The sequence below is a fragment of the Crocuta crocuta genome, unplaced genomic scaffold, assembly GCF_008692635.1.
Source record: "Crocuta crocuta isolate KB4526 unplaced genomic scaffold, BGI_CrCroc_1.0 scaffold9, whole genome shotgun sequence".
Lineage (NCBI taxonomy): Eukaryota > Metazoa > Chordata > Mammalia > Carnivora > Hyaenidae > Crocuta > Crocuta crocuta.
The window spans coordinates 1940167-1965711 of NW_027551567.1; the positions used below are offsets into that span (position 1 = coordinate 1940167).

Below are 25545 nucleotides of genomic sequence, written 5' to 3' on the forward strand. Positions count from 1 at the left end.
AGCCCGGCCCCACGCCCCGCCCCTCCTCAGCCCACACCCCGTCCCCTCCCTCTGTGTCTTCCAGCCCCCCGCCAGACCAGACGCGCGGGCCACCGACTTGGAGGGGGTCCAGGAGCGCGGAGTTGAGGAGCGGGGGTGGGGAGGGGCGCCCGGGGAGCGACCGCGGGCTGCAAAATGGGGGATCACGGGTGCAGGCGGCGGAAGGGGGGACCCGGATTTGTGGGGGAAAGCAGAAAAGAGGCATCTAGGCAGGAAGAACGTATGCTGTCTGTCCCCTTCCAGGGCCAGTATCTCCCCCACCTCTCAGCCCGAGCTCTCCGCAGGGTCTGGGGGTTGGGAAGGGGAGGGGACCGCCTGGCGCGTCCTGGGATCTCTTCCTGAATGCTGCTGTGGAAGCCTGGTCAGATGTCGTGGCTAAAAAAGGCAGCCGGCGGCAGCGTGACTGGCAGGGTCGTCGGCAGCTGCGGGTGTCAGTCTTACCCCGTATCGTCGCGGGAGGGGTCCTTAGGCTGCCCAGGTCTGTGGCCTGGGGGCATCCGTGGAGCCGCGGGGGGATGCGCGCAGGTGATGTGGGAGTCGCCGAGTGGCCGCGAGTTTCCGAGGATCCAGGCAAATACGGTTGTTAGGACACCTTATCTCTGCTCGGTGTCACCACCTGGGCATGGCGGTGCCTGCCCTGGAGTGAGCGCGGGGCGGGGGAAGTCGTTGTGGCTCAGAAGCAAACTCTGTTTCCTGTTTAAGAAGCGGTATTTAGTAATTGTTCAGCCTGTGGGGGTTCCTGCATTTAATTCTTAGGGTCTAAGGAAGTTGAGAGTTTTTAGGATTCCAGAAAGGTTTGTCTTTTTTGTTTGCCTCCAAAGCAAGGGAAAAGTTCTCTATTGTAAGATCACTTGGAAAGGTCAATAGAATGAGACTGTTAACATCTAGATGAAGCTCTATGCTTCCAAAAGAGGGAACTAACTTCTAAACATTTCACTTTGAGGATGTTGTGTGAGGGATAGAACTACCTTTGTGACTGTTGATTTGGAAGAACTTTTATTGAAAAGTCATTGAACTTATTTTAAAATTCCTATGCAAAGCCTTTTCCCAGAGGACAGGTTCCATTTTTTGATGTACCATGGGTGCTATTTTCAATCAATCAGAAAGGGAAGAAAGTTTAAAAGGGGAGGCGGGGGCGGTTGAAGTTAAGTAAGCCTTGAGCCTGAAAGATTAGAAGGAAGCTTTCTAAGTCACACTTTTTCATAGCCTCCTGTCTCCAGAGAGGGTTTGTGCTAATTCCCCATTTGCTTAAATTGGTGTGTGCACCTGTGTGCTTCTTTCTTCTGCACTCCCCATAATTGGTCCCATAGTTGAGCTTGCCGCCACGTTTTTGTAGATAAAGGCTTTCAGCCCTTTTGTTGGAATCTCTAGGGCTACCTTTGGTAATTAAATTGTTCAGTCGCTTTGTTATTATTCAAATTGCTTTCATTAGCTCCTCCTAGATTCTTAGAAGACTCCGGAGATTCTAGATGGGGATGTATTTGCAAGATATTTGAAATGGTAGACACACAATAGGGTGCATGTGTGATACTCTTTTTAAAAAGGAAAAGAGGCTATATCTGGGAAGAAAAGCCCTGTAATTCGATATTGTCCTGGGGACCTGAGAGATTCCATGGAAAGTACCGGGCCTGCTTATTTATTCTGCAGTTCTTTAAGGGGGCACTTTTAAAATTTGATTTGAGGACTTGAAATCGAAATGAAAATAAAGCTTTGCCTGAAGGGTGGGATTTCCTGAACAAAGGGCTTCCCCAGAGCCTGGTCTTGAATGCTCCCCACTGCTCCTAACCTAAAGGCAAACTCGTCTGTAACTGATGCTTTTCATTACTTCAGCAATAAAATCATCCCTCGTGAGTTCTTGGGATCAACCTGGAATCTTACTATAAAAGCATTGAGTCTACTTACGTGGTTAGAGGAGCAATAAATGAATATTTGCTCTTGCAAACATTACTGAAGCTAGGTCTTTCTCCCTCTGGGCCTACTGTGATAGGTGGTCTGTTCTCAGAAACTTCCTCTATTATCTCAGGTTCCTGTTCTTTCGGCTTTGATTTTGGGATTTAGGCCCGACTGCAGAATCACTGTCAGAACATTCACTTTCTAGAGTGGCAGATAAGGGTCCTCAGTCAGCAGTTCTGGCAACAATTATCCCTGACAGTGTCATACCAGCTGATATGGTCCTGAGGAGTCGAGATGAGGGTGGAGCCCAGGACTTGTGACTTCCCTTTCTGGGACCTCAGTGTGCCACCAAAGAGTCATCCCAATTTCTAATGGGCCCTGGGCACATGTTGCGTTAGAATCCTGTGTTATTTCTGGTAAATTACGTTTACCTACTCTGTAAGAAATGAACTGTGGGGGGAAAGGGACTTTTTTAACTCTGAGGAAAAGTGAATATGGTATATTTTGAATCATGAACAAAGCGTTTCTCTAATGAACCCCTTTCCCTCTTTACCTTATTAATGGACTTTATTTAATGCCTTTGCTTAGTAGACACCTGGGGCTCCCCTCTCCCACCACTCCCCCAATCTGAGGTTCAGAAATCTCCCCTGGTAGGTGGCATGCAGAACTGACTAGCGTCACTAGGTAAGCTGCAAAGCAGTTTATCAGGAGCTGTGCAAAAGAAGGTAGATTGAAGGTGGAGAATGGGAATTTCATTTCCTCTAGTTTGGGAAGGGACTTCTGCTTTGATTTTAAGACGAGAACCTTATAAGTTTTACTACATTGTGCTATGCACTTCTCCGGCTTGCACTCCAAATTTTACTCATGAAAAGCAGGAGTGTTCTGGGGCACTCTAGTTCTGTTAAAGACAGATTTGGGCACCTCTCCACCTCCCTTTGAGGGTTGTTAATCCGAGACCAGGTGAGTCTCACCTTCAACCTCCAGGCTCCAGATAGAACTCCAGAGAATGGAAACAATCAATAAGCCATTAAAAACAATTGCAGCAGGGGCGCCCGGGTGGTTTAGTCGGTTAAGCGTCTGACTTTCGCTTGGGTCATGATCTCGCGGTTCGTGGATTCGAGCCCCGCGTCGGGCTCTGTGCTGACTGCCAGCTCAGAGCCTGTGAGCCTGTTTCAGTCTGTGACTCCCTCTCTCTCTGACCCTGCCCTGCTCACGCTGTCTCTCTCTCTCCTAGAAATAAATAAAACATTTAAAAAAATTAAAAAAAAAACAATTGCAGCAAAAATGATTTTTAGACACATGGAGTTTAAGTCTTTAGTAAATTACTGTGCTTTAAACCTTAGTAAATTACTGTGCTTTAAACCCGGCAGTAACATGTGGCACCTGGGTGGCTTCGTCAGTTGAGGGTTGAGCGTCCAACTCTTGATTTGGGCTCAGGTCATGATCACAGTGAGTTCAGTCCCTGCTTCAGAGAATCCTTGGGATTCTCTCTCTCCCTCTCTCTCTGCCCCTCCCTTGCTTATTCTCTCTCTCAAAATAAATAAACAAAAAAACTATAATAAGGAAAGCAGGGAAAATATCATATTTAATCAGAAAGTGAAATTGTTTTCTTCAAGTCTCTCCCAGTTTTTAGGAGAAAGACATTTTACTTGGCTAAGACAGCTGCTCTTCCATCGCCCAGCTAAGTGTGTGTGGTCTTATTTCTATGGCAGCCTGTGAAGTCTCTTAGGGTCTGAGCAAGTGAGTTTAGGTGGTTACTGAAGGCATGAAAAATCCACCGGTCAGCAGGTGACACTTCTGTGATGACTCTAAGTGCAGTGAAACCACCTGTTTGCATCTATTAATCATGAGTGTCAGCTTTTTTTCTTAAAGTAATTTAAAAGTTATTAATGAATTCATCCTCTCACTGTTCCTTGAGAGTAAGTGGAGATAGATCATTGTTCTCATGATAGTGAGACTGTGGCTCAGGGTGCCAGGACTTTTCTACAGCGTGAGCTAGACCTGAGCAAGGTTTAGGAGAGAGACAAGTTCAGGGATATGTAATCCCTTTCCTTGTAGTGCTACCTTGTCCCAAAAGAGATGCGTTGACCCCAGCCCTGGCTATGCCTCATCTCTTGGGTTTTTTCTCTCTGGCCCTGGAAATACAGAGATACAGAAGAGTTGGAATAGATGAAATAGAGAATAGTTAAAAATGATGCTATCAAAGTCACACCTTAGGCACAATGCTTTTTTTGAATACATGTATTTAGAGAGAGTATTTTTAAAAACGTTTTAATTAAATTTTAATGTTTATTTTTCTGAAAGAGAGAGAGAAACAGAATGCAAGCAAGGGAGGGGCAGAGAGAGGGAGTCACAGAACCTGAAGCAGGCTCCAGGACTCTGAGCTGTCAGCACAGAGCCCTACATGGGGCTCGAACCCACAAACGGCGAGATCATGACCGGAGCTGAAGTTGTTTGCTTAACCGACTGAGCCATCCAGGAGCCTCATATACAGCATATTTTTATTTTTAATTTTTTAATTTTTTCAAAAAAATTTTAATGTTTTTTAATTTATTTCTGAGAGAGAGAGAGAGCATGAACAGGGGAGGATCAGAGAGAGAGGGAGACACAGAATCCGAAACAGGCTCCAGGCTCTGAGCTGTCAGCACAGAGCCCAACTCGGGGCTCAAACCCACGAACTGTGAGATTGTGACCTGAGCCGAAGTCGGACCCTCAACCGACTGAGCCACCCAGGCGCCCCGACAGCATATTTTTATATTAGATGTTTTGTAAATATGTTGCAGTTATTCATAGAATCCTGATTCTATACTTTTATCAGAAATCTCACCTATTTTTATATCAGAACACATAGGGTGTCTGATGGGAAAAAAAGAGGCAGAAACTAAGTCCTAGAGTTCTGGATAAGGGATGTAGATCTGAGTTTGAAAATTCATCATTGCAGTCCCAGGTGTCTCTCTCCTTACCCTCTGCCTCAGTCAGTCCCCTGACCTCCGTAGCTGTGGTTGGTGACACGGATTCATTTCCTACCACAGCCGCTTTTTTCCTGCTCATTTTTCTTACTTTCTTCACTTTCTTCACTGCCTCCTTTTTCTTCCTTACCTGTTCTTCTTTTTCAAATCTTTTCTGTTCTTCCTCTTCTGTGAAAGCCCTCAAGCTCTCTTGTAACTGTGGCTTTCCCTGGATCTACTGTCATACTCAAGACAAATGGGTTTTTCACTCCTGACTTAAGTCGTTCAGGATGCTGTCGACTTTCTCCTCTTGAGGACCTCCAGGGGAGACTCCCGCTCGGTTTCTCAGTGTATAAAGTAGAGGACCACAGAAAACCCACCTGGATCACTCTCAAAATGATGGTCAAAAAAAAAGTTCATAAGAACTTTTTGCAAAAGCATTGGTAAATCAGAACACATTAGAAATGTTGCTGACTGTATATGCTAAGGGAACACTTATATATGGAATTATGTTTTTAGTGACCTGACAGTGTGATGTGAGAGGATTTCATAAAGATTTGGTGTTCACATAATAAATAAAAATTACCTTCAAAATCTTTCATGCCTGGGGCACCTGGCTCAGTCAGTTAAGCCTCTGATTCTTGGTTTCCGTCATGATCTCGTGGTTTTGTGAGTTCCAAGCTGACAGCATGGAGCTCGCTTGGGGTTCTCTTTCTTTCTCTCTCTGCCCCTCCCCCACTCACACTGTCTGTCTCTCAAAAATAAATAAATAAACCTAAAAAAATTTTTAAAATAAGGGTTTAAAAAACAAAACAAAACAAAAACCCCAAAACTTTCATGCCTTTGAAAATAATATGTTCTGTTTGATTTAATTCTCCTAAGTGTTAATCAAATAGGACAATGAATCTTTATGATTTTTGCATATTCTCTTATTAATGGTATTATTATCATTCATATATTTATTTCCCATGTGGGATGGAATTTCTCACTGAGCTCCAGGGTCCTTTTTTTTTTTTTTTTTAAATTAAGTAGGCTCTACACCCAACATGGTGGTTGAACTCATGCCCTAAGATTGAGAGTGGCATGCTCTACTGACTGAGCCAGCCAGGTAACCCTAAGATCCTTGCTCTTGAATGTATAAATAGTTCCATTGATCAGAAATATAAAAGACCACATATAGTGTTGCAAATAGAAACAAACCAGAGACCTCTTCCTAAAACTGTTAGTATATAGAAACTTGAGCCTTTGTTGACCCCACAGAATACTAATTGCAAAGAAATTCTAACTTTCCCTTAAGGCTGTGTGAGCCTTAGTGTAGCCACATTCCACAAAAGACCCTCTCATTGCACAGCAAAGAAAACAACCCACAAAACTAATAGGCAACCAACGGNGGTCTGGAGTAAAAGAAAGATACGGGTTGTACATGTATACACAGGTTGATAGAGACTGATAGATAAGGACTCATGGGCCAGGGGACATGTACGGGGTCACACAGCTGGTACATGGCAGAGCTGGGACTTGAGCCCCAGTTTGTCACTCTCCTTGTAATTTTGTTTTTTTGAGAGAGAGCCTGCACACACCACACACTGCAAGTAGGGGAAAGGGTAAAGAGAGAGAATCCCAAGCAGGTTCTACACTCAGCGTGGAGCCCACATGGGACTCAATTCCGCAACAGTGAAATCATAACCTGAGCTGAAATCAAGAGGTGGACTCTTAACTGACCGAGCCACCCAGTCATCCCTCCCACTATTTTTTAAACCATTCCACTTACCATTCCTTTGCCACCATGTATCCTCATTTTTCATTAAATCTTTGTTTCATTTTTCCATTTTGGACCCATTCAAAGGTTATCACCTATTGGGGAGCTTTCCTTAATTATAATACTTTTCAATTGTATAATACTTCGGCATTTATGAAGTGCATTTCATACAATGTCTCATTCTCTCCAGAGAGACCCCTTGAGCTTAAGAAGGCAAGGCCAATCCTGTTAGGGCATCAGGACTTTAGTTCCTGTTTTCCTGATTTCTGGTTCCTTCTTTGTTGTGAACATTCCCAGCCCACAGATGAGTCAGGTGTGGCTCCTAGGCAGCCCTGTACTCAAGGTGCTGAGGCAGCTCTCCCTTCCTGTGTATTTATCAGGCCCATTGGGTTTTGACAGGGATCTACAAGTTACTGATGAAGTAATTAGCCTGTCCAGTTACGTGGCTCCTTCCCATAATTCTGTTCTGGGGAGGGCGGAGTTTCCCTGGGATTTCTAGCACTCTAGTTACAAGCCAGATTGTTTGGAAAATTTGGGTACTGACAGGAGCCAGTGCAAGATAGGTAAGTTATGTTCAGTGCCCCTGACCACAGTAGATAAACTACCAAAGCATAAAGTTCATACTCTAGATACTCAAGTGCTGATCTAGGCCAAAGTCAGATATGAAGTTTTCCTTTTAAAGCTTCAGTTAATTTAACTTCAAATGCCCCTTAGTCACTTTGATTCATTTATCCTAACCAACAAACATCTATTGACTGTTTATCGTAGTAAGGATTGAGGTCTCAGGTTTTACGTCTGTAAAGGGTAAATATTATCACCTTGAGGATTAGAGGTGACACTGTGTGCTATGCAGGTACTCAGTAAATTATGCCTGTTGGAGCAGGTTGGTGTGAGCTGTGTCATGGTGGCCAAGGCTAAATCCTTTCAAAAATGACCTCATTCACAGCCCACAGGATTAGGGGAAAATAAGCCATTGAGGCATGGACTTGGGTCAAACCTACATCCCCACATCAAACCTGTCTGTGACCTCATGTGTTCCCGCTCTTCCTCTTCAGAGTTCCCGGATTCTTTCCTCACCGGACCTGCAGGTGGACAGGCACCCCAGACTCCACAGCTTCCCATACCCGTTCATCCTCTTTCCCTTTACCATCTTTGTGAAGGAGCCCTTGTTGGCTTGGTTGGTCAGGTGGGGAACTCAGGGCTTCTTTCTCCCTGGTCCTCTGTGTCCAGGGGTTACTAAATACTATTGAGTCAATTAGAACTTCTCACAAATTCGTTCCTTCTGACCATTTCCATGGCCTGTGCCTAAGTTCTTTCATTTTTCATTTGTGTTCTAGAAATGTTGCGGGATTTTTTTTACCTCAATACCAGGGTTTCGTTGCCTCACCTCTTTAAAGAATGAAGACGTGGACACAAAATGAGCAGCAGGCAAAAGTTTATTAGAGTAGAAGATCGAAAAGGAAGAATAGTGTGAAAGCTCTCTTTACAGAGAAGGGGCATTCAAAAGTGAACGCCCATAATAGGCAAGGGTCTTTGTTTTACAAGGTTCTGGTCAGCGCCCCCCTCCCTTCCCCCTTGTTCCTTCTCAGGTCCTACCCTTACTGGCTTGATATCTCTAGGTGCTGGGTTGTCCATTGCTGATTGGCTCATTTCCAGTGTATGAGGGGTGAGTCTAAGGCCATATTCCTTGTGGGTCTTACGTTTTATGGTCTACTACTTATTTTTAGTTAGGTCTTTAGTCAAATTCCCGAGAGAAACCTGAGGGGGAATAGGTGGTATCTGTTACATTCTTAAGAGGAACCTTACCCCTGAGGGGGTTTGCTGTGGTCAGGCACTCCCAGCATTGTTCCGAAATAATGTGTCTTTCCCCACCCAGGGACCTCAGGGTCCTAATCTTTCCCTCTCTGCCTACTGAATCCTATCTTTCCCTGTCATAGAACAACCTAACTGCTGTCAGGAGAGGAAAAATGTATCCTCTATTCTCTTAGGTTCTGATTTGGGAGCCTGCAAATTAAACTAACAAAAGATGGATTAACAAGAGAAAAACAGATTTAGTTCTGTACTAATGCATACAGTTCACAGAAAATGCAACCTAAGAGGTGTTGAGAGGGGTGCCTGGCTAGCTCAGTTGGAAGAGCATGTGACTCTTGATCTGGGGGTGGAGATTACTTAAGTGAATAAACTTTTAAAAAGAAAAAAAAAAGAGGTGTTTAGAATTCCAGGCTTTATTACCATCTTAATAGAGGGTAGGGAGAGTTAAGGGGCGTTCTGGGAGAATGAATGACTTCCTGGAAGGGAGTTGGGGAAAGTGCACTTATGGAAAAACAAATGACTTTTTGGAAAGATAAATGGGCTCACAGGAGAACAGATGGGAGATAGGATTGTTTGGGGACTGATGAAGTCTGGGGGTGATGGTGGAGTGTCTGGAGCCGATCCCAAGAAAGAATTCTTGGAGGTGTCTTTGTTGCAGAAAGATGATTTAATTAAAGCACGGAGACCGGACCCTTGGGCAGGAGGAGGGTCACACACTGTCAGTGTGTGGGGTGAACGTTTTATGGATTTGGGGGAGATAAAGTCTAGAGGTAGTTTGCAAATCACATGCTAAAGACTTACTGGAGGCCTAGCTATTTTCAAGCTAACTAAGGTTGTTTTTCCCTCTAGCAAAGCAGTAACCTGAAGACAGTAGGGAGTTCCTAGACTTCAGGCTATGATGAGATTGCCTTGTTTTGGTAAACTGGTGGAGACGCTTATCAGTTTAATCATTCCTTTTTTGTCCTTTCTTGTTTTGGGGTAGCTGGCAGTACCCAAGGAATATCATACATGTCCCACCTTGGGGGCGGGGTGGGGGATGGGTGCTGTTAGCCTGCATTGTGTCCTCAGCTTTCCCCACACTCCCTCATCAGGGGCCACATCTGTTTGGGTGTGGTGCTAACTTCTCTTCTGACTTGTCTCCTTTACTGAGAGAAGATTAGAGTTTGTGGCAATTGAGTTTTTTTGGAAGGCTCTGCTAGTTTCAGGTACTCCAAAAACTTTAGCTCAATATAATTTTTATGTCACAGTGGCTTATTCTAGCCTTCACTGTCTCCATACCGACCCCTTTGAGCGAGTCTTGCTGGAGTGAACTTACTGAAGTGTAAATCTATTTTGCTAGTCTCATCTTAAAATCCTTAGTGATTTCCTCCTGGCTTTCAAAGTAAAATCTAAACTTCTCAGCATCTCATTAATGACCTAGCAGTGGTTGACAAAATATTTTTGCCCATGGTCCACAATAAAATATACATTCATATTGTGAACCTAGCACCACACATGAGTCTAAGTAAACCTAAAAGAATTTCGCTAGCAGTATGTACTCAGTATTATGCATGGTGTGCTCTGGGTATTTCCCAGCCTCTTCTGTTTTCTTTGTTGCAGTTTTTGTTTGCTGTGGAGGTAACAGACTTTTCTATCAACTAACTTATTCAGAGATATTTATTTGACTCATGCCATATGCTTTATAATTTGCCTGTATATATGGGACAATATCTACAAGACAATCAACAAACAGACAGGAAGACAAATGTATAAACTAAAAAGATAGTTTTGGATAGCGGTAAGAAGACACAGGGTTATCAGGAAGTGATGGGGCCTGAGTCAAGGGAGAGAAGGTAAAATCACTGCTGGGCTGGGTGGGAAGAAAACTAATGGAAGCCTCCCAGGCTGAGAGAGGAGCAAGTCCCACCCAGAGATGAGAGGAGGTGAGGAACCCAAAGGCCAGTGTAGTTACAGTATAGGGAACTGGTAAGGAAGATAAACCAGGCCCAGGATGAGAGGGCAGCCCACATATGGCCTTTTGGGGAAAGAAGTGTTTGTATTTTAGGCGAAATGCTATGGGAAGCCACTGGACACTGTGCAGCCCTTTCTTGCCTTTAAACTACAGGAAGGTGAGAATCTCTTCCTGGCATGACCTTTCCCTCATTCATCTCTTTTATGCCTCTTTTTCTTTAAGACTCAGATTTCTCCAGGGAGCCCTCTCTCTGAGCCCAGAACACCTAGATAGCAGTGCACTGTAACTGTCAGTTTTTCTTGTCCGTTTTCTCCTCAAATCACTAAGTAATGAATCATTTCTTTGTGTCTACAGCCCCTGGCTCAGCCCCATCTAACACACACTTGGCAGATGATCAGGGAACCTTTATGAAACTGAACACACTGCCCTCTGGTAAATTTCACCTCACCCAGCAACTTCCTCTACACCTGCTGACACTTAAAAAAAATTTTTTTTANTGAGCAGGATAGGGTCAGGGAGAGAGGGAGATACAGAATCTGAAACAGACTTCAGGCTCTGAGCTAGCTGTTAGCACAGAGCCTGATGCAGGGCTTGAACCCATGAACCGTGAGATCATGACCTGAGCCGAAGTCAGACTGAGCACCCAGGTGCCCCCACTCCCCGCCGCTACACTTTTAAAGAGTCTTCCCTGGGATTTCATCCCTAGTCCCCAGTCCTGTGGTTACTTTCTAATCTTTCTTAAAAAAAAAAAAAAATGTATTAGCCCTTTCATTGCAGCTCTCATCCTTCATTCTCCTCCACACTTTTATCTTTCTCAGGATGTTCTTTTTTAAAAAAAAATTATTTATTTAAGCCCAATGTAGGGCTCAAACTCATGACTCCAAGATCAAGAGTCACATACTCTACCAACTGAGCCAACCAGGTGCCCCTCTCAGGATGTTCTTGAGCAAGTGGTAATTGATGCACAGGGAAAGGTTAGTGGGGTGTCTGGGTGGCTTGGTCTGTTAAACATCCAGCTCTTGATTTCAGCTCACTTAGGTCATGATCTCGAGCTCCATGAGTTCAAGCCCTAAACGAGGCTCTGCAGTGACAGTGAGGAGCCTGCTTGGGATTTTCTCCCTTCCTCTCTCTCTGCCCCTCCCCAACTTGTTCTTTCTCTCTCAAAACAAAAACAAAAACAAAAACCTTAAAAAAATATATACATGATCTGTACCAGACCCTAGAGGCTCATCACCCTTGAGAGCAATGGCAAATCAATTTTTTCATTATTTATTTTCTCAGGTAATCTCTGTGCCCAATGTGAGTCTTGAACTCATGACTCCAAGATCAAGACTCACATGCTCTACCAACTGAGCCAGCCAGGTGCTCCAGAGGAGGGATTTTTGTCAGCAGGCCTCTGCTGTAAAAAGCCTCTCCTGGTCAATAGCAAAGTGTTTTTGACTGTGGTTCATATAACATACATTCATATTTTAAACCACCATATATGTGTAAGTAAATCTAAAAGAGTTTTACTAGCAGTATGTATTCTTACTGGGCATGATATACTCTGTTATTTCCTAGTCTCTTCTGTTTTCTTTGTTGTAGTTTTTGCTAAATGACATCTGATTGTTGGCTAAGGCCTAGGTGAGGACTCCACTGCGTACCATCCCTGATTTTGGGCACATTCCTTTTCCCAGATTCCTCAGGTGCAAAACAGACTTGTACCTCCTCACTGGATGGGGGCAGGGGGAGTGTAAAAGTTTGCAGAAATGTCTAGCAAGGTACCTGGCATGGAGTGTATTTCTGTCCTTACCAGCTAAGTGTAAAATGCATCTGCGTGGGTCTGAGGGGTCTCCACAGAGTTGATTGATGGTACCCTTGCTGACCTGGCCCACCACTGCCCAACAGCTTACTGTTGGTGGCTCGTGCTTGAATTTGGCAGGAAAAAGGAAATGTTTCTAGCTGTGTGTGTATGGTGTCGCAGCATGTGTATCCCATTTCCCAGCCTGTCTGTGTATGTAAACATGCATATACACCACCTTCTCTCTGCACAGTGGCCTCCGTCGCCTCTCCACTCTCCCAGGAGAAGGAGGTCCATCCTCCAGGGCAACAGTGTGGCTGATCATGCCACATAGACACTTGCGGACCCTACCGAAGAGAAGTTAAAATCTAGACTGACATTCAGCACTATAAATTGGGAAGAAATAAAGATATTTACAGACACTTAAATATTTTTGTGCTGGTGCATAATTTGATGTGGAGTTTTGCTTTCTTTGATTGGATTGAGTATTGCACAGCAGAAAAGATTGGGTAGACTTTTGGATGGGCCAACCCTCCGTCTGAATGTTACTTGACCTTCCTGAGCCTGAAATTTATTTATTTATTTAAAAAAAATTTTTTTAATGTTTTATTTATTTCTGAGAGAGAGAGACAGCGTGAACAGGGGAGGATCAAAGAGAGAGGGAGACACAGAATCTGAAGCAGGCTCCAAGCTCTGAGCCAGCTGTCAGCACAGAGCCCAACGCGGGGCTCAAACTCATGAACCGTGAGATCATGACCTGAGCCGAAGTCGGCACTTAACTGACTGAGCCACCCAGGCACCCCAAGCCTGAATTTTTTTTAACTGTGAAGTGGAGATAACACTATGTATTCCTGAAGGAGTTAAATAGGATAAAGAGTGGCAAGTGCCTAGCACAGGACTTGGCATATGGTGGTTGCAGAGTTTTTAGCACTTGCATATTTCCCTGTCCTACGAAAAGCATTGTGCCTTTACCTGCATTTGGGCTCTGCTCTTCTTGGATAGCCTCCTTTCCCCCATCCCTATCAACCCCCTCCATATTCTGCACTGCTTTGTCTGCATTCAAAACCCTTATGATACACTGAATATGTTCCCGCTGCCCATGGGCATTTCTCCCCTACTCTTTGCATTGATCTAACACTAGCTGTTTGTGAGGTGATAATAGAGCAACTGCAGCTCTTGAGGTTTCCATTTCTGTCCTTGAGAATACGTTAAAAATTTTTTTTTCTTGAGACGCCAGGGTGGCTCAGTTGGTTAAGCTTCCAACTCTTGATTTTGGCTCAGGTCATGATCTCACAGTTTGTGGGTTCGAGCCCCACGTCTGGCTCTGCATTGACAGTGTGGAGCCTGCTTAAGATTCTCTGTCTTGGGGCACCTGAGTGGCTCAATCGGTTGAGCATTCAACTTCAGCTCAGGTCATGATCTTTGAGCCCCACGTCTGGCTCTGTGCTGACAGCTCAAAGCCTGGAGCCTGCTTCAGATTCTCTGACTCCCTCTCTCTCTGCTTCTCCCCTGCTCATGCTCTGTCTCTCAAAAATAAATAAACATTAAGGGGAAAAAAATGATACTCTCTGTCTTTCTCTGCCTCGCCCCCACTCATGTACCTCTCTCTCTTTCTCTGTCCCTGTCTCAAAATAAATAAATAAGCTTAAAAATGTTTCCCTCAAGTGTTTTTTTTTATTTTTATTTTATTTTTATTCACTAAAAATTTTTTTAAACTTATCTTTACACCTGACATGGGGCTTGAAATCACAACCCCAAGACCAATGGTCGCATGCTCTACCAACTGAGCCAGTCAGGTGCCGTGCAGGTATTCTTTTTTGGAATGAGGTTTGTTTGTTTGTTTGTTTTTAAATAATGTGGTTTTATTTATTCATTTTTTATTTTTTTATTTTTTTTATTTTTTTAAAATGTTTTGTTTATTTCTAGCAGAGAGAGAGAGCAGGGGAGGGTCAGAGAGAGAGGGAGTCACAGACTGAAGCAGGCTCCAGGCTCTGAGCTGGCAGTTAGCACAGAGCCCGATGTGGGGCTCGAACCCATGAACCGCGAGATCATGACCTAAGCAAAAGTCGGACGCTTAACCGACTAAGCCACCCAGGCACCCCTATTCATTTTTTAAAGTAATCTCTACATCCAAAATGGGGCTCAAATGCATGACCCTGAGATCAAGAGTGGCATTCTGTACTGACTGGGCCAGCTAGTGCCCCAGAGAATACATTTTTTAAAAACAGCTGAATTGAGGTGTAATTGACATGAAATAAGGTTTTGACATATATGTACACCTGTGAAGCCATCACCAACCAAGAACGTATCTGTCACTCCCCAAAATTTTCTTATACAACTTTGTAGTTGCTCCCTCTGACCCCTTTTCACCACCTCTTCCATTTCCCAGGCAATCACTGATCTACTTGTCACTATAGATTAGTTTATAGTTTTTAGAACTTTATGTAAATGGAATCACAGAGTATGTTTTTTTCAACTGTCTTTCACTCAGCATAATTTCAATATCCATCCATGTTATATGTATCAACAGTTTATTTCTTTTATTGCTGAGATGCACCCACAATTTACTTATCCATTCATCTGCTGATGGACATTAGGGTTGTTAATAATCTTTGACTATTACAAATAAAATTGCTATGAGCCTTTGTGTACAAGCTTTCATTCTGGGGCGGTAAATATATAGCAGTGGAATGGTTGGGATAATGTAATACATGTTTAACTTCTTTTTTTTTTAATTTTTATTTATTTTTGACAGACAGAGCGAGCAGGGGAGGGTCAGAGAGAGAGGGAGACACAGAATCTGAAGCAGGCTCCAAGCTCCGAGCTGTCAGCACAGAGCCCGACGCGGGGCTCGAACCCACGAACAGTGAGATCATGACCTGAGCCAAAGTCAGCCGCTCAACCGACTGAACCACCCAGGCACCCAATACGTGTTTAACTGCTTAAGAAACCACCAAACTGTTTTCCAAAATGGTTGTACCATTTTACATTTCCACTCGCAGCATATGAGAGTTCCAGCAGCTCTACATCCTAATCAGCGCTTCTTACTACCTGTGTTCTTAATCCATCTTTGTGGCTGTGCAATAGTATCTTACTGTGGTTTTGATTTACATTTCCCTGATGACTGATGATGTGCTGAGCATCTTTTCATCTGCTTATTTACCTTCCGTAAGTCTTTGGTAAACTGATGTTCTAATCTTTTGCTCCCCCTACCTTTTCAAAAATTGAGTTTTGTTTCCTTATTTATGAGTTTTTAGAGTTCTTTATATATTCCAGATACAAATCCTTTATCAGATATAGGATTTGCAGATATTTCCTTTTAATCTGTGGCTTGCCTTTTTTACTATTTTAATGGTGTCATTTTGAAGAGCAGAAGTTTTTATTTTAATAAAGTCCAATTTATCAGTTTTGAGGGAGGATGTTGTATCTTAAGAAATCTTCACCAGGGCGCCTGAGTGGCTCAGTCGGTTAAGTGTCCGACTTCAGCTCAGGTCATGACCTCACAATTTGTGGGTTCAAGCCCTGCATCGGGCACTGTGCTGACAGCTAGCTCAGAGCCTGGAGCCTGTCTTCAGATTCTGTGTCTCCCTCTCTGTCCCTCCCCTGCTCAACTGTCTCTCTCTCTCAATCTCTCTCTCTCTCAAAAACAAATAAAAACATTAAAAAAAAAAAAAGAAATCTTCGCTTAACCCAAGGTCATAAATATTTTCTCCTAGAAGTTACATAGTTTTAGACTTAAAATTAGACCTATTGTCTATTTTGAGTTAAGTTTGGTGGATGGTGTGAGATGTGTATTGAAATGTTTTCTTTTTTTGGCATATGGACATCTAGTTGTTTTAGCACCATTTGGTGAAAATGACTATCCTTGCTCCATAGAGTTGACTTTCCATCTTTGTCAAAAATCAGTTTGTCCTTGTATATGTGGGTTTATTCCTGAACTCCTTATACTGTTCCAAGGATCTATTTGTCTTTGTGCCCATACTACATTGTCTAGACTAGACTTTAAGTTTCTCCAAGATAGGAACCATGTTTTATGTATTTTTTGGTCCAACCAACCTTTACCAATCACCTTTAGCACATTAACTATATATTTGTTGTATTTTAAAAAAATGTTTATTTTTTGAGAGAGACAGAGTAGGAGTGGGCAAGGGGCGGAGAGAGAGGGAGACACAGAATTTGTAGCAGGAAGCAGGCTCCAGACTCCGAGCTGTCAGCACAGAGCTTGATGTGGTGCTTGAACTCATGAGCTTAGAGATCGTGACCTTAGTGTTTATTGTATTAAAAGCAAAAAGTAGGGGCTCCTGGGTGGCTCAGTCAGTTAAGCATCCAACTTCAGCCTAGGTCATGATCTCATGGTTTGTGGGTTCGAGCTGTCTGTGCTGACAGCTCAGAGCCTGGAGCCTGTTTCAGATTCTGTGCCTCCTCTCTCTCTCTGCCCCTCTTCTACTTGCGCTCTGTCTTTATCTCTCAAAACTAAATAAACATTAAAAAAATAATGAAAAGACATAAACTTTATGATGACCACCTAAGAAAATGTGAAGTTGAAATCACAACTTAGAGAATATTTAATATTTTGAAATACTTTTGTGTCCTCCATGACTCCTATACATTAAACATTTTTTTCAAAACTCACTTTATTTTATTTTTTTAAACTCACTTTAATGACATATGTATGTAAATGTGTTTCCTTTTTAAAATTAAAGCCAGAGGGTGCCTGCCTGGCCCAGTTGAAACAGCACGTGACTTGATCTCAGTGTCATCTGTTCAAGCCCTACATTTGGTATAGAGATTATTAAAATAAATAAATAAATAAATAAGCCTTAAAATTTTTAAATTAAATCAAAGCCAAATCCGTTTAATGACAACCCCCCTCCAATCTTTTACCCATGCGCTCTTTGTTTGCTGCACATCCTTTTGGATCCTTTTCTAATGCATTTTCACAAGTATTTATATTTCCTACAGGTTTGAGATGATTAGTTCTGATGTCATTTTAACCTTTACTTTATACTTCCCAGCACTCTATCTCTTTGTACTACGTTCTGAGAGGAATTGACGTTCTAGTTCATTACTGCCCTCTTAATCTGTTCTTATTCTGATTTTCAACCCTTATATCTAACCTCCCCCATAATTATATTTTTACCTCTCTTTTAAAAAAATTTTAATGTTTATTTTTGAGAGAGACAGAGAGACAGAGCACAAGTAGGGGAGGGGTAGACAGAGAATATGAAGGAGGTTCCAGGCTCTGAGCTGTTAGCATAGAGCCTGACATGGGGCTCAAACTCAAGAACCGTGAGATCATGACGTGAGCCGAAGTTGGATGCTTAACCGACTGACCTACCCAGGCGCCCCTATATTTTTATTTCTAAGGTCTCTAAGACCATTTTTTTTCATGGTTGCTCTTGTTCTGAAATTGTCTGTTTTTGTTTCATAGATACCACCTTTTCTCTGAAGATTTTTATTATAGTTGAAAGTTTACTCTGGCTCCTTTTTCAACTCTGCTACTTCAGATGTATGTTCAAGTATAGGTATGTTAGACATTTGAGGAAATGTCTGGAGGGAAGATAGTACTGCTTCCACCTGTTGAATCCACATACTAGTGATAGTTAGGGAAGGTCAGAGTACTTGGAGAGTGGAAGTGTGGTTCCCCCTGCTCCTTCTGGGCATCCTGAATTCCTAGAGCACCTCCTCTCCTCTCCTACCCGAGCTCCTATAGTTTGCTCCCACCTGGAAGTATGTACTAGGTGGTAGTAGGAGTAGTGCCCAGAGTTCACCTGCTGGCTCTTCTCACTGTGATTTTCCAAATAATAACTCTGTTTGTTGTCTTTGTGTCCTTTCCACTTTGGGCTTCTACCAGTTCTGCCTTCTGCAGCAGAGTCTTACCAGTCCTGGTCAAGGGCTACAGATTCCCTCTTCAATCTGGCCTTTTGTATCTTAGGGATTTCTCTGTAATCTCAACTTTGAGGGTGTTTGTTTGTTTGTTTGTTTGTTTGTTTCAAGCTCAGATATCTACTTATTTGTTCATCCATTTTTTTATGGTTTATACCTTTTCTGTAATTTTTAGGGATTCACTGTGGGAAGGGAAGACCATGACATGTTATCAGTCTGAAAATTTTAAAACAGGAAGCCCTGTTTTCTCTTTTAATTTATGCCCTGCTTTTTCTAAGACTGACGTGTAATGATAGTACTGTGAGTGAGTAGCATATAATGACTGATAAAGAAGAAAGCTGGTGACTTTTTGGGTGTTTTACTTCTGCATTACTGCTTCTATAGTATATTGTCAGCAGATTGTTGAATTGGGTTGAGTTGGACTGGAAAAGAATGTGTGGGTAGGGTGGGGTAAAGTGTTGCTTAGAGTGGAATAGTGGCTGTGCACATCTGTACCTACTTCCCACTTACTTTTTCTTTATTCAGTTCTTGTTTTACCTGAAACTTGTGTGTTTACCTAAACTTATTGCAAATTCAAATATCAAAATATTATATATAGTAAATGAAATTCACTAAGATATTATCAAGTATTAATATATGTTTTAGATAGTTGTAGAGTTATCATTTCATGTGCTTATTGTTAGTTACAATAAGGGAAAAAAAGAACTATTTTCCAGTCACTATTGAATTAGACTGCGACCAGGGACTGAGAAAGACATAAGAGGTGTTGTCAGAAGGAAACGAAAAGGAAATTCATGTATATTGGACACATGTTTTCATTTCTTTGAACATATTCCTGTGAGTGGAATTGCGAGGTCACGGGGTGCCTCAATGTTGAACCTTCTGAGAAACTGCCAAACTGTTCAAAACACATCATTTTACATACACACCAGTATTGTATGAGAGTTCTGATTAGTCCGTAGCCTCCTCAACACTTGTTACTGTTTATCTTTTTGATTATAACCATCCTAGTGGGTGTGAAGTGTCATCCTACTGTGGTTTTGAGTAGTATTTCTCAGATGTGGGGCATCATTTCATGTGCTTATTGGCCATTTTTGTATCTTTGGAGAAATGTCTATTTAGATCCTTTGTCCATTTTTTTAAAAAAATTAGGTTGTCTTTATTGTTGAATTGTAAGAGTTCTTTATATATCCTGGATACTAGGCCCTAATCACATACGTGGTTTGAACATGTTTTTTTCCTATTCTGTGGGTTGTCTTCACTTTCCTTGGTAGTGTTCTTTGAAACATCCACATTTTAAATTTTGATGAAGTCCAAAATTCTCAATTTGAGGCATAATTCAAATGCCTAAGCATTCCTTTACGGCATAGAGACTCTGATGATCTAGGCAAAGAAGATAGTCTATGGAATGCTAAGACTGGATTTTCTCCCTTCACAGTTTGCTCCAGGAAATCTCTACTCGTCACACTCCAGATTTGCTGATTGCGATGTGGAATTGTACAGGTTTTCTGGCCCTTTGGGACGGTGTGACATGTGGTGATGCAGCATTCTTCAGTGTTCTGCACTTACTGAAGGGCCCCTCAATGAGTGGAATGAGGTAGTTAGCACCCTCGGTATTTGGAAGAGTAGCACTGTCAGTAAATCATGAATCACATCAGAGGTGGAAGTGAAACTCCTCTAATTAACCACCGTGAAAGCGACTCACCCTCATTTCTTGTTTTGTGGTTTCTCCAGTTCTGGACTTCAGCGATCCCTTCAGCACTGAGGTGAAGCCGAGGATCCTGCTCATGGGCCTGAGGAGAAGCGGCAAGTCATCTATTCAGAAAGTTGTCTTTCACAAAATGTCTCCCAACGAAACTCTGTTCTTGGAGAGCACAAACAAGATCTGCCGGGAAGATGTTTCCAATAGCTCCTTTGTTAATTTTCAGATTTGGGACTTCCCAGGACAGATTGACTTTTTTGACCCTACATTTGACTATGAGATGATCTTCCGAGGAACAGGAGCGCTGATATTTGTCATAGACTCCCAGGTAAAGCTCAGTCTCAGGTACATGGAACTGCACCCCCTTCCCCCCAGAGGCAGCCCCCCGCCCCCACATTCAAACCAGTTCCTTTGTGATGGTTTTGGTGTGGCCTTTCTAGCGTCTGAGTTGGGGCTCTTGGTGGGGATGGGGGGAGTTTGCAAAGGGGAAGGGGCTCCCTGCCTGCATCCCTAACTAGTGAGCAGTGAGCAGTGTTACTGAATTGAGTATGTCTCAACGAATCACAGAAACCTCACAGATGGAGGGGACCACCGTATGGGCCAAGGACAGCAAATACGTGTCCACGGTGATACTCTTGACAGATATCCACCAAACAGCTCAGGTTCTGGGCAACAAAAATATGTATATAAGTCTACATTTGAAATGTTTACTCTTTCCTAGGAAGATAGAGTTCTAAGTGTGAAGTTATGCTTCTGAATTAAATTATTGTAATTATTACTAGTACACGATTGACAGTGTAATATTATGTATTTTATAAGTAACTATTAAATATAAAAAGTAAAATTTGATAAGTATATCTCTTAAGATGGATATTTTTCCACTTAATTCATGTATCCGTGCTTGAATAAGACAGAATTTAGCATCAATTATATTTTTGTTTGTGTAGATGTAAGCGCTGAGAAAACGTTCACATAAATGAGTAAATGGATTTGGGGTGAGTTACGGCGTTTGTTCAATTATTTAAACTCAGATGATATCCTCTAAATATAGCCCAGTTTTCTTTCACGAAGGATTGTTTTTAGTTTACCAAGAGACATCCTGATTGGGCTTTCCTTTAACTTTGCTGAAAGTAAAGTCATGGGGACCCCTTGACTGATGAAGAGGCTTATTACCCAGATAATAGTTATTCACTTTATCATCATTCAAAAAAGTCTTCTGAGTCGTCTCTTTGGTACTCTTTGCCTTTCTCTCGTGAAGTGGGAGGCCAGCAGTTAAAGGGGAGGAGGGAAAGGGAAGCAGCAAGGCCACAGGTGCATCTCAGGCATGCCAGTATTAGGAAAGAGTACAGGCAACAGAATTGGGACAATGATGCTCTTCAAACTCTCCATGTCCATGCACTCTTAGAAAGTGTCTTGGAAGCATAGGTTAGCCTCAAGTTTCTCCCAAAGGCTCTCTTTTGTTTTTGTTTTGTTTGTTTGTTTGTTTTAAATTTTTAATGTTTATTTATTATTGAGAAACAGAGAGAGACAGAGCATGAGCAGGGGAGGGGCAGAGAGAGGGGGAGACGCAGAATCTGAAGCAGGCTCCAGGCTCTGAGCTGTCAGCACAGAGTCCAACGCAGGGCTCAAACTCATAAACTGTTAGATTGTGACCTGAGCTGAAGTTGGACGCTTAACTGACTGAGCTACCCTGACGCCCCTGTTTGTTTGGTTTCAATGTTTATTTTTGAGAAAGAGAGAGAGAGAGAGAGAGCATGCGTGCGTGGGGGGCGGGGGGGGGGACAGAAAGACAGGGAGACCCAGGATCAGAAACAGGCTCCAGGCTCTGAGCTGTCAGCACAGAGCCCAATGCGGGGCTCAAACTCATGAACCACGAGATCCTGACCTGAGCTGAATTCGGATGTTTAACCAACTGAGCCACCCAGGTATCTCCCCCCACCCCTGCTCAAGGGCTCTCTTTGGTACCTGCGGAGGGATAAAAGTCCTTCAGGAATGTACTAAACCACCTCTACATTCTGGACATGATATTTCCCAGAAACTGGACCTACAATCAGGCTGGTGAACTCAGCACACCTGCCCCTTCCGGGAATGCTGATGGTGTTAGGGAGGAAGGGATATGGAAACTGTTAATAACGATGGTTCTGAGCCCACACTTGGAAAACCATTCTCTGAAAAGACTGCTCATGCCTGAGAGCATCATAAATTCATTCAGGGAACTAGGAGCCTGTTTAATACAATAATGAAATTTTTAACTAAGCCTTTTAGTTCCAAGTGATTGCACTGTGTACTTCCAGTGTAGCTGTAGGAGTGTGGCCATATGGTAGAAGGGGCTTTCTTTCTGTTCTGGTCGGAGTGTGCAGGGGAGTCATTCTGCGTTCCAGTGCCTGATCTGTGAACAACAGTGCCTCTCCTCCCCTGGGCCCGTCCAGAAATGTGTGCTGTAGACACCTGCAGCAGGTCTAGGGCCTGCTGTCTGTCGCTGCTTTCCCTGCTGTCCCACTTGTACTGACCCGTTTTCTGGCCCATCTGTGGCCTTGGCAGTACTGCCAGCACCATAAATTAGGGAGCTTGAGCTTAGAAGAGCAGCTGGGTTGTGTTTCACACTGCTGCATGGTGGGCGAGCGCGTGGATATGTCCCACTCATCTGTCTCTTCGAAGCTCCAGGTTTTTCCTAAGTCACTCCACTGCTGTTTCTGTGGAGGTGGCGAACTAGGTAGCAGCAGTAGTAGCCCTACCCTGGGAGAGGTAGATTCCAGTCAGATGACTCATCTTTTCAAGACAGTAGCTTAGTAAGTACTCACTTCAATACCATGTTGTGCTTATGTAGCAATTTGCATTTATAGAATTCAAATGTCCAATGCAACTCTATCCTAGGCGCTTGTGATATGGCTATAATGTAGCTAAAATAGGTTCACTTGCCTGTTTTTAAATTGCAGCTGTAATTTGCTTTTATTTTTTACCTGAACTTGAAAAGTGGAACTTCGCTTTGCGTTGGTAAATTTGTTTTGTTTTCTTTCTTTTTTCCCTTTTTTTCTCTTTCCTAGCTATAGGGCAGAGAAAGGTATAAGAATGTTGAGTAATTGGTCCTTTTAAGTTCCACTTTTTTTAAAAACTTTTTTTTTAATGTTTATTTTTGAGACAGAGCATGAGCAGGGGAGGGGCAGAGAGAGAGGGAGACACAGAATCTGAAACAGGCTCCGTGCTTGGAGCTGTCAGCACAGAGCCTGAGGTGGGACTCGAACTTGTCAACTGCGAGATCATGACCTGAGCCAGTCAGACGCTCAACTGGCTGAGCCACCCAGGTGCCCCTTACGTTCCACTTTTTAAAACATAGGAAAAATGTTGTTGACAGCTGTCATTTACTAAAAAAGGAGGAATAACTAAAGAAGCTGTTTCAGAGTCTATCTAATATATACTTTCCTATTGGAAGCAGACTGTAAAAGCCATGTTTGGGGGAGTATTTATAGGATGTGGTTACAAGCATTGAAAAGAAAAGCAAACTTCAGGGAGTCTTGGCAGCACTTGAAGTCACTGCCTTTATTTCTAAGCAGGGCTCTTTTGGTCTGACGGCTCATATTTTTATTTTTTCCTTGTGAATTCCTCACAATGCCAGGATTGCCAGATAAAGAGATCACCAAGGAGAACATGCGTCCTCACAGAACGTGGTAAAAAATAAAACGAGAATGAAAACATCAAGAGTGATTTCCTGTGAGCTAAATGCATGACACTGCCGGCCCCCAGGCGGAGCCCACAAAGTGTACCCCATCGCAGGGTCCCTGTTGGCCCCGAAGCCAGTTCACATGTGCCTTGGGATCCACCATGCAGTGTTGGCTTCATCTGCCTTGGTGATTGTGACCTGCTTTGGTGATTGTGACCTGCCTGTAATTCCTGGATCTAATTTTGGAATAGAAACAAGGCAGTGTATTTTTCCTGAAATTTTATTTGTTGTAGAAGAGAGTAACAGACACAGTGGGAAAAATCATCCATAATCCTTCTGCTCTAATAAACCAAGTATGTTCTTCTTTCGGATGTTATTTTTAGTCCTTGTAGGTATGTGCCACTTCATCACTTAGTTGGTAATCGGATCATTTTATATTGCCTGGCAGGCAAGTTACAGTAGCAATTTCTAATCTTTTGAGATAGTGATACTCTCTTGACATTGGCTAGTTTTGCTCACAGACAAGTCCGCTTAACTGTTTGACTCCCCTCTTCAGTTAAAGACATAAACAATAACAATTTTGGGGGTATGATTTACATTCAATAAAATGTGTTCATTATGAGTGTACATATAAATCAGTGAGTTTGATGAATGTATATACCTTGTAACCACTTACTTCTCCGTCAAGATCTAGAATATTTCCACCACCCAAAAAGATTCGCTTGTGTCCTTTCTCAGATAGCCTCCCTCCAAATTTCAAGACAATGTAAATGAATTCTGTGGTGGTGTTTAGGGTTACATATGTATGTAGTAATGTATAAAGAGATGATTGAGAATAAACACTCGCTCAACTAGTGGCTACTTCTGGAGGGTGGGAGGCAGAGTGATGGGGTGGGCTGGGCCGATGGAGAAAGACACACGGGGCTTCAGTGTCAGCTGTGATTACTTTCTCTTTTTTTTCTCTACTGTAAAATTTCTTTTTTTTCTTTCTTTTTTTTAAGTTTATGTATTTAATTTGTACACCCATTGTGGGGCTTTGAACTCATGACCTTGAGATCAATAGTCACAAGCTTGGGATTCCTGGCTTACTCACTTGGTAGAGCATGTGACTCTTGACCTCAGAGTTCGAGCCCTGTGTTGGGTGTACAGCCTACTTTAAAAAAAAAAAAAGTCACATGCTTCTCCAGCTGAGCCAGCCAGACACCTGTACTGTTTGATTTCTTAAAAAGGGAGATGCATATATAGATGTTCATCATACTGTTATAAAAGTGTCGTTTGTAGGAAGGAGAAAAAAACAGTACTGTGTTATTTGAGGTAGTTACTCTAGATCAGAGGTCAGCAGATGGTTTCTGTAGGGGGCTAGATGGTAAATACTTCAGGCTTTGCAGGCTGTACTATTTCCAAGGAGTTTCCATAGGGGAAAACCACTCCTCTGTGCCACTGCAACACGAAAGCAGCCACAGACCCTATATATAAATGAGTGTGGCTGTGTCGCAGCAAAACTTGACTCATAAACAACACGCCGTGGGCCCAATTTGGCCCATAGTTTGCTGACCTCTGGCCTAGACTAGTGGCTCCTAAACCTTTCCTCCTGGCTCCTTCCCCATCTTCCCGGTGACCCATATCACGTTTTCACCTCAAACTGTTCATCACAGTTCATCAAGGGATGCAAAAATTGGGGAAGAATAGTATCCCAGGGAAGGTCCTAGGAAGTATGGAGTCATTTTGAATTCAGAAAACAGCAGCTCTGATCTTAATGACTGCTACCAAGCTAAATCGTAACCGCTTATCGCGGTGTTTTTCCAGCCTTTCTTTTTCATCTCTTTGTTAATGGAACTGAAGTTTTCAGACTTGAGTTCCATGAAGCTAGTTTTTACTTGGGTTTTTGCAGAATATTTTGGGGGGTTGTACGCACATGATTTCCAGATTAGGAGTGTATATGAAAGGAAAAAAGATAACTGTGAGATAAGGCGATGGATAGATTAATTAACTTGATTGTGGGGATCATTTCATGACGTATACATATATCAAAGCATCACATATACACCTTAAGTAGGTGCAGTGTTTATTTGTCAATCATACTTCAGGAGAGCTGGGGAGAAAAAGAGTGTCTGTGG

The 25545-nt window shown here is 42.8% G+C and overlaps 1 protein-coding gene across 2 annotated transcripts in view; it reads left to right on the forward strand.

The window, feature by feature from the left end:
• Nucleotides 1-25545, forward strand: part of RRAGD (Ras related GTP binding D) — a 41267-nt gene that overhangs the window by 250 nt on the left and 15472 nt on the right. Inside the window, exons 2-3 of one of the 2 annotated variants that reach the window (XM_077750279.1) lie at nucleotides 4258-4281; nucleotides 19803-20098. In XM_077750279.1, coding sequence (XP_077606405.1) covers nucleotides 4258-4281; nucleotides 19803-20098 — 320 coding nt within the window. Of the gene's footprint in view, nucleotides 1-4257; nucleotides 4282-19506; nucleotides 19666-19802; nucleotides 20099-25545 lie in introns of those variants that run through there. The other variant, XM_077750278.1, reaches the window with a different exon arrangement.